Source organism: Oncorhynchus nerka, linkage group LG18, assembly GCF_034236695.1.
Source record: "Oncorhynchus nerka isolate Pitt River linkage group LG18, Oner_Uvic_2.0, whole genome shotgun sequence".
Lineage (NCBI taxonomy): Eukaryota > Metazoa > Chordata > Actinopteri > Salmoniformes > Salmonidae > Oncorhynchus > Oncorhynchus nerka.
The window spans coordinates 5,343,876-5,353,357 of NC_088413.1; the positions used below are offsets into that span (position 1 = coordinate 5,343,876).

At 49.5% G+C, this 9,482-nt stretch overlaps 1 protein-coding gene across 1 annotated transcript in view; it reads left to right on the top strand.

Annotated features, from left to right (window-relative positions):
* Window positions 1-8,189: 8,189 nt before the first annotated feature.
* tll1 (tolloid-like 1) overlaps window positions 8,190-9,482 on the top strand; it is a 447,864-nt gene continuing 446,571 nt past the window's right edge. Inside the window, exons 1-2 of the mRNA XM_065004503.1 lie at window positions 8,190-8,283; window positions 8,464-8,754. Coding sequence (XP_064860575.1) covers window positions 8,190-8,283; window positions 8,464-8,754 — 385 coding nt within the window. The remainder of the gene's footprint in view (window positions 8,284-8,463; window positions 8,755-9,482) is intronic.

Genomic DNA, 9,482 nt, shown 5'->3' on the forward strand with positions numbered 1-9,482 from the left:
CCTCTCAGTGCTAGAGGGCTCCCTAGTGGTGCAGAGGTCTAAGGCACCTCCTCTCAGTGCTAGAGGGCTCCCTAGTGGTGCAGAGGTCTAAGGCACCTCCTCTCAGTGCTAGAGGGCTCCCTAGTGGTGCAGAGGTCTAAGGCACCTCCTCTCAGTGCTAGAGGGCTCCCAAGTGGTGCAGAGGTCTAAGGTAGCTCCTCTCAGTGCTAGAGGGCTCCCAAGTGGTGCAGAGGTCTAAGGCACCTCCTCTCAGTGCTAGAGGTCTCCCTCGTGGTGCAGAGGTCTAACTAAGGTAGCTCCTCTCAGTGCTAGATGAGTCACTACAGACACCCTGGTTCGAATCCAGGCTGTATCACAACCGGCCATGATTGGGAGTCCCATAGGGCGGTGCACAACTGCCCCAGCGTCGTCTGGGTTTGGCCGTCATTGTAAATAGGAATTTGTTCTCATCTGACTTGCCTAGTTAAATAGTGCAGTACTTTTAGCCTCTCAGCCAGTTTAGTGCTGTTGTGTCTAATTGGTTCTATTTTCTGCCTGGATCGATCTGACCAAGTCTCTGAAACTATGAAAGTACCAACGCCAGCATTCTGCCCTAACACTGTACCCCCCCAGAGACACCGACACACACACACACACACACACACAGTCTCTCTCTCTCTCTCTCACACACACACACACACACACACACACACACACACACACACACACACACACACACACACACAGTCTCTCTCTCTCTCACACACACACACACACACACACACACACACAGTCTCTCTCTCTCTCTCTCTCACACACACACACACACACACACACACAGTCTCTCTCTCACACACACACACACACACACACACACACACACACACACACACACTCTCACACTGCTCCTCATTTAGAAGAAGCCCGTGGCCAGGATTCAATACAAGGCATTTTCCCTTAACGGCTCAAACTGAAATGCCCTTTTAAAACACTTTCGACCGTACAGTGAAGTGGTCTCCCCTAAAGTCAACACAGTGACTGGCGCGAGGGAGGGGAGGAGAGGAAGAGAGGATATCCTCTGGTTTGAACTCAACGCTGGGTTCATGGGACTGTGTCTCTTTCTCTGCCCTCTACGTGTAAGGGGCTTCCACCCAGTTATCAAGCATAGACCTTAGAGACTACTGCCCATACAGAGACACCGCAGGAGGTTGGTGCCCTATGTACAGACACACCGCAGGAGGTTGGTGCCCTATGTACAGAGACACCACAGGAGGTTGGTGACACCTTAGAGACTACTGCCCTTACAGAGACACTACAGGAGGTTGGTGACACCTTAGAGACTACTGCCCTATGTACAGAGACACCGCAGGAGGTTGGTGACACCTTAGAGACTACTGCCCTATGTACAGAGACACCACAGGAGGTTGGTGACACTGTAGAGACTACTGCACTATGTACAGAGACACTACAGGAGGTTGGTGACGTATGTACAGAGACACCACAGGAGGTTGGTAACACCTTAGAGACGACTGCCCTTACAGAGACACCACAGGAGGTTGGTGACACCTTAGAGACTACTGCCCTTACAGAGACACCACAGGAGGTTGGTAACACCTTAGAGACTACTACCCTATGTACAGAGACACTACAGGAGGTTGGTGACACCTTAGAGACTACTGCCCTATGTACAGAGACACCACAGGAGGTTGGTGCCCTATGTACAGAGACACCACAGGAGGTTGGTGACACCTTAGAGACTACTACCCTATGTACAGAGACACCACAGGAGGTTGGTAACACCTTAGAGACTACTACCCTTACAGAGACACCACAGGAGGTTGGTGGCTCCTTAGAGACTACTGCCCTCTGTACAGAGACACCGCAGGAGGTTGGTAACACCTTAGAGACTACTGCCCTTACAGAGACACCACAGGAGGTTGGTGGCACCTTAGAGTCTACTGCCCTATGTACAGAGACACCACAGGAGGTTGGTGCCCTATGTACAGAGACACCACAGGAGGTTGGTAACACCTTAGAGACTACTGCACTATGTACGGAGACATCACAGGAGGTTGGTAACACCTTAGAGACTACTGCACTATGTACAGAGACACCACAGGAGGTTGGTGACACCTTAGAGACTACTGCCCTTACAGAGACACCACAGGTGTGTTTTGATGCCATTCCATCCACTCTGTTCCATTATTACGAGCCGTCCTCCCCTCGGCAGCCCTCCCCTCGGCAGCCCTCCCCTCGGCAGCCCTCCCCCGGCAGCCCTCCCCCCGGCAGCCCTCCCCTCGGCAGCCCTCCCCCCGGCAGCCCTCCCCTCGGCAGCCCTCCCCTCGGCAGCCTCCCCTCGACAACCCTCCCCTCGACAGCCCTCCCCTCGGCAGCCCCCCCTCGACAGCCCTCCCCTCGGCAGCCCTCCCCTCGGCAGCCCTCCCTCGGCAGCCCTCCCCTCGCACAGCCTCCCCTCGGCAGCCTCCCCTCGACAGCCCCCCCTCGACAGCCCTCCCTCGGCAGCCCTCCCCTCAGGAGCCCTCCCCTCGACAGCCCTCCCCTCGGCAGCCCTCCCCTCGGCAGCCCTCCCCTCGACAGCCTCCCCTCGGCAGCCCTCCCCTCGGCAGCCCTCCCCTCGGCAGCCCTCCCCTCGGCAGCCCTCCCCTCGACAGCCCTCCCCTCGGCAGCCCTCCCCTCGACAGCCTCCCTCGGCAGCCCTCCCTCGGCAGCCCTCCCCTCGGCAGCCTCCCCCCGGCAGCCCTCCCCTCGGCAGCCCTCCCCTCGGCAGCCCTCCCTCGGCAGCCCTCCCCTCGGCAGCCCTCCCCTCGACAGCCCTCCCCCTCGACAGCCTCCCCTCGACAGCCTCCACTGATAGACATGGAATCACTGGCCACTTTAATAATATGTTTACATACTTGTCACGGCCTGACCTTAGAGAGCCTTGTTTGTTCTCTATTTGGTTAGGTCAGCTTGTGACTTGGGTGGGCAAATCTATGTTTCTATTTACCTTGTTGGCCTAGTATGGTTCCCAGTCAGAGGCAGCTGTGTATCGTTGTCTCTGATTGGGGATCATACTTAGGCAGCCCTTTTTCCCACCTTTAGTTGTGGGATCTTATTTTTTGTGTAGCTGCCTGTCAGTTGCCCAGAAGGTTTTTCTTCTGTTTTGTTTGGTTTCATATTTATTAAACATGTGGAATTCTAAGCACGCTGCACCTTGGTCCAATCATTCAAACGAACATGACGATACTGCTCTACTCATCTCATATGTGTATACTGTATTCTACTGTATTTTAGTCAATGCCGCTCTGACATTACTCATCCTAATATTGTTATATTTCTTAATTCCATTATTTTACTTTTAGATCTGTGTGTATTGTTCTGAATTGTTAGATACTACTGTACTGTTGGAGCTGGGAACACAAGCATTTAGTTAGATACTAGTGTTGGAGCTAGAAACACAAGCATTTAGTTAGATACTACTGCACTGTTGGAGCTAGAAACACAAGCATTTAGTTAGATACTACTGCACTGTTGGAGCTAGGAACACAAGCATTTAGTTAGATATTACTGTACTGTTGGAGCTAGAAACACAAGCATTTAGTTAGATACTACTGCACTGTTGGAGCTAGAAACACAAGCATTTAGTTAGATACTACTGCCCCGTTGGAGATAGAAACACAAGCATTTAGTTAGATACTACTGCACTGTTGGAGCTAGAAACACAAGCATTTAGTTAGATATTACTGTTGGAGCTGGGAACACAAGCATTTAGTTAGATACTACTGCACTGTTGGAGCTAGGAACACAAGCATTTAGTTAGATATTACTGCACTGTTGGAGCTGGGAACACAAGCATTTAGTTAGATATTACTGTTGGAGCTGGGAACACAAGCATTTAGTTAGATACTACTGTTGGAGCTGGGAACACAGGCATTTAGTTAGATATTACTGTACTGTTGGAGCTGGGAACACAGGCATTTAGTTAGATACTACTGCACTGTCGGAGCTGGGAACCTAGGAAGAAACCTAGAGAGGAACCAGGCTATGTGGGGTGGCCAGTCCTCTTCTGGCTGTGCCGGGTAGAGATTATAACAGAACATGGCCAAGATGTTCAAATGTTCATAAATGACCAGCATGGTCGAGTAATAATAAGGCAGAACAGTTGAAACTGTTCCCACACCACCACCACCACAAATACTACCACCATCACCCCCACCACCACCACTGTCTCTCTCTCTCTCTCTCTCTCTCTCTCTCTCTCTCTCTCTCTCTCTCTCTCTCTGGCTCTCTCTCTCTCTCTGTCTCTCTCTCTCTCTCTCTCTGTCTCTCTCTCTCTCTCTCTGGCTCTCTCTCTCTCTCTCTCTCTCTCTCTCTCTCTCTCTCTCTCTCTCTCTCTCTCTCTCTCTCTCCCCAGGGGATTTGCGGCCCGGTTGCTGGGATTGATGTCGTGACGTCAGTCAGAGCGCGGCTCTGACACAGTCTCTCCTCAGGGCCAGTAGGACTAATCCGCTGTGCACGCCACGGAACAGACAGAACTGCCGGTCTAATCTCTGGTGAGAGGGGGACACGGAAGGGGAATGATGGGTACCAGGCACCGAGGGCTCGGACACACTCAGGCGGGGCTACGGGGTGTTATCGGCAGTGTGAGAAAGCATGGAGCACCTGCGCAACTCCCAGGGAAGAAGTGAACACAACGGCAGGTAGATGGGAGAGTGCGAGAGAGAGAGCGCGAGAGAGAGCGAGAGCGAGAAAGAGAGAGAGAGATTTAGCCTGCCTCGATAGAGTTTCACGGTACCCTACTCTAGTCTGTCTAATTTGCGTTTACTGGCGGTGGACTGAACTCTCACCTCGTCTCGTTAGTGTCGGGCGCGTGGAGTGGAGTGGTTTGGCGACTCCATTAAAACCGTTATTAACCTAATGATGTCACTCGTGGGGTTATTTCCTTCTTCGGTAAGGTCGCGCTCTGTTCCTTTGACAGCTCACCAAACTACCGCCTCTCTGTCTGTCTGTCTGTCTGTCTGTCTGTCTGTCTCACAGCGGCCGTCCTTCATAGCACGGTCACAAAATAATGAATACAGACTGGATCCGATAGTCTGTGTCCTAGCTCTGACAAGCAGACACAGAGTAGAGGAATCCTGTCAGATCTATTCGTGCTATTTCTATCTATATATTCAGTGTGTTTTAACTGAAAGATATGAGAGGAGAGAATGTAGAGTTGTTGTTGTTGTTTGTTGTTGACAGTAAACGGGTCAGGTGGTCAACAACAACAACAACGATAACAATAATAAGAGCGTTATTTCCAACAAGCGTCTACGTTTTGTCATGTACAAACATAAATATATATTTCTACTAGGGCGACCTCTTTTAACAATGAAGAGGTTACATTTTTATGCGCAGTCAGACTCTAGCTCTCTCTCTAACCCTAACCCTACCCTAACCCCTACCCCTACCCTAACCCTAACCCTGACCCTACCCCTACCCTAACCTTAACCCAACCCTTACCCTACCCCTTACCCTACCCTAACCCTAACCCTAACTCTACCCTACTCTACCCTAACCCTAACCCTACCCTAACCTTAACCCAACCCTTACCCTACCCCTTACCCTACCCTAACCATAACTCTACCCTACCCTACCCCTGACCCTACCCTAACCATAACTCTACCCTACTCTACCTCTACCCTAACCTTAACCCTGACCCTACCCCTGACCCTACCCCTGACCCTAACCCTACCCTACCCTTAACCCTGACCCTACCCTACCCCTACCCTAACCCTAACCTGACCCTACCCTACTCTACCCTAACCCTACCCCTACCCTTACCCTTAACCCTAACCCTAACTCTACCCTAACCTTAACCCTACCCTAACCTTAACCCTACCCTTACCCTAACCTTAACCCTACGCTAACCTTAACCCTTACCCTAACCCTACCCCTACCCTTAACCCTAACCCTAACTCTACCCTTACCCTAACCTTAACCCTAACTCTACCCTAACCTTAACCCTACCCTAACCTTAACCCTAACTCTACCCTTACCCTAACCCTAACTCTACCCTACTCTACTCTACCCTAACCTTAACCATACCCCATACGCTAACCTTAACCCTACCCTTACCCTAACCTTAACCCTACCCTAACCTTAACCATACCCCTACCCTAACCTTAACCCTACCCCTACCCTAACCTTAACCATACCCCTACGGTAACCTTAACCCTAACTCTACCTTACTCTACCCCAACCTTAACCCTACCCTTACCCTAACCTTACCCTAACCATAACCATAACTCTACCCTAACCCTAACTCTACCATACTCTACCCACACCAAGCCCTAACCCTAACCCTACTCTAACCTAACCCTAACCAAAGCCTAACCCTAATCTAACCTAACCCTGACCCTAACCCTACTCTAACCCTACTCTAACCTAACCCTGACCCTAACCCTAATCTAACCTAACCTAACCCTACCCCTAAACTAACCCTAACCTAACCCTGACCCTAATCTAACCTAAACCTGACCCTAATCTAACCTAACCCTAATCTAACCTAACCCTGACCCTAACCCTACTCTAACCCTAATCTACCTTAACCCTAACCTGGCTTCAGGTATATATACAACACCTAACCCTACCCTAACCTTCCCCTAACCCTACCCTAACCCTAACCTAACCCTACCCTACTCTAACCTAACCCTAATCTACCCTAACCCTAGGTATATATACAACACCTAACCCTACCCTAACCTTACCCTAACCCTACCCTAACCTTCCCCTACCCTAACCTTCCCCTACCCTAACCCTACCCTAACCCTAACACCCTGTTAGGTCCCCCAGCCTGCCTCAACAACAAGATGAACTAGGTGAATATCTGTCCTCTCCTAGCTGAAGTTCATTATAGGGGTTTAGTCCCCCAGCCTGCATCAACAACAAGATGAACTAGGTGAATATCTGTCCTCTCCTAGCTGAAGTTCATTATAGGGTTTAGTCCCCCAGCCTGCCTCAACAACAAGATGAACTAGGTGAATATCTGTCCTCTCCTAGCTGAAGTTCATTATAGGGGTTTAGTCCCCCAGCCTGCATCAACAACAAGATGAACTAGGTGAATATCTGTCCTCTCCTAGCTGAAGTTCATTATAGGGGTTTAGTCCCCCAGCCTGCCTCAACAACAAGATGAACTAGGTGAATATCTGTCCTCTCCTAGCTGAAGTTCATTATAGGGGTTTAGTCCCCCAGCCTGCATCAACAACAAGATGAACTAGGTGAATATCTGTCCTCTCCTAGCTGAAGTTCATTATAGGGGTTTAGTCCCCCAGCCTGCCATCAACAACAAGATGAACTAGGTGAATATCTGTCCTCTCCTAGCTGAAGTTCATTATAGGGGTTTAGTCCCCCAGCCTGCATCAACAACAAGATGAACTAGGTGAATATCTGTCCTCTCCTAGCTGAAGTTCATTATAGGGGTTTAGTCCCCCAGCCTGCATCAACAACAAGATGAACTAGGTGAATATCTGTCCTCTCCTAGCTGAAGTTCATTATAGGGGTTTAGTCCCCCAGCCTGCCTCAACAACAAGATGAACTAGGTGAATATCTGTCCTCTCCTAGCTGAAGTTCATTATAGGGGTTTTAGTCCCCCAGCCTGCCTCAACAACAAGATGAACTAGGTGAATATCTGTCCTCTCCTAGCTGAAGTACATTCTCTGTGTAGCCTAGTAGACAGGATAGTATCAGTGAGGAGAGATGGGCTGGTCGCTCTGTCAAGAAGTTCACAGGATACAGACAAGGACTGTTTTCCACGGAAGAGAGGGGGAGAGAGAGAGAGAGAGAGAGAGAGAGAGAGAGGTGAAACTATCTAGTGGGAGAAAAATAGCGTGCAGTAGGCAAGTGCTGGAGAGAGAGAGAGAGAGAGATGTGAAACTATGTCGTGAGAGAAAAAGAGAGCGCAGTAGGTTAGTGGTAGCGAGCGAGAGAGAGAGATGTGAAACTATGTCGTGAGAGAAAAAGAGAGCGCAGTAGGTTAGTGGTAGCGAGAGAGAGAGAGATGTGAAACTATGTCGTGAGAGAAAAAGAGAGCGCAGTAGTGGTATGTAAACACTTTGCTTTACTCTTCGCTAAATCGTCCGGTAGTTTCCATGTCCTCTACTTCTTACAACTTCAAAACTCTGCTGGTTGGCTGACTGCTCCTACAAGCACCGGATCAGAGCGCAGCCGTAATGCCGCCCTGTGTCCCCTCTCTCCCCAACAGGGACAGCGACACGACCCTCCGACTCACCCTGGAGGACCGAACTCTTCCCCGGGCACAGTGCTGTTAGGAGCGGCGCCGGGCTGGAAGAAGAAGCGACTCAGAGTGTCGGAGCTCCGCTATAGCCTTTTTGTCTGGGACTGGGACTGCACCGGGACAGACAGACGTTCCGCCATGAGACATTAGCGGCTACCGCCTGACACACAGCCAAGTCGGACTTCCAGTCTTCACAATGAGCCGTTAAATTCCTGCTCTCGTCTCCGGAGTGGAGGAGAAGAGGAGGCAGCGAAGAGTTTCATTCATCTCTCTTCGTGTGTGTGTGTGTGTGTGTGTGTGTGTGTGTGTGTGTGTGTGTGAGCTGGACCGCGTTCCAGCCGTGGTGGACGTTAAGATGCGGTGGATAACGCTGTTAGTAGTGGGTCTAACGGTCTGGACTACTCTGTCTCACTGCTTCGACTATGAAGAACCCAGTTTTGACTATTACAACGAAGGAGACAAGACGGAAAATATAGACTACAAAGACCCGTGTAAAGCCGGTGAGTGTCCGCTCAATTCCCGCTCTATGTTACTAGCAGTGTGTGTGTGTGTGTGTGTGTGTGTGTGTGACCCATTTATGACAGTCTAGTTTAACCAGAATGTCATCTAAGGAACTACAGAAGCCTAAACAGTCAATTCATTTTAAGGTAGGAAGGACAACCAGACAGGAAAACATTTCCACTAATATAGACCAATGATATGCCAGTAGGACATCCAGACTAATATAGACCAATGATATGCCAGTAGGACATCCAGACTAATATAGACCAATGATATGCCAGTAGGACATCCAGACTAATATAGACCAATGGTATGCCAGTAGGACATCCAGACTAATATAGACCAATGGTATGCCAGTAGGACATCTCCACTAATATAGACCAATGGTATGCCAGTAGGACATCCAGACTAATATAGACCAATGGTATGCCAGTAAAAACAAGTATTATTAGCATAGAATAGAATCAGAATCAATCTAATCTACAGTAAGACAGTGACTATCGAGTCATATCGTATATATGTGTCACAGCCAATCAGAATCAATCTAATCTAATGAATTACAGTAACTATCGAGTCATATACTATATATGTGTCACAGCCAATCAGAATCAATCTAATCCAAAGAATTACAGTAAAACAGTGACTATCGAGTCATATCGTATATATGTGTCACAGCCAATCAGAATCAATCTAATCTAATGAATTACAGTAAAACAGTGACTATCGA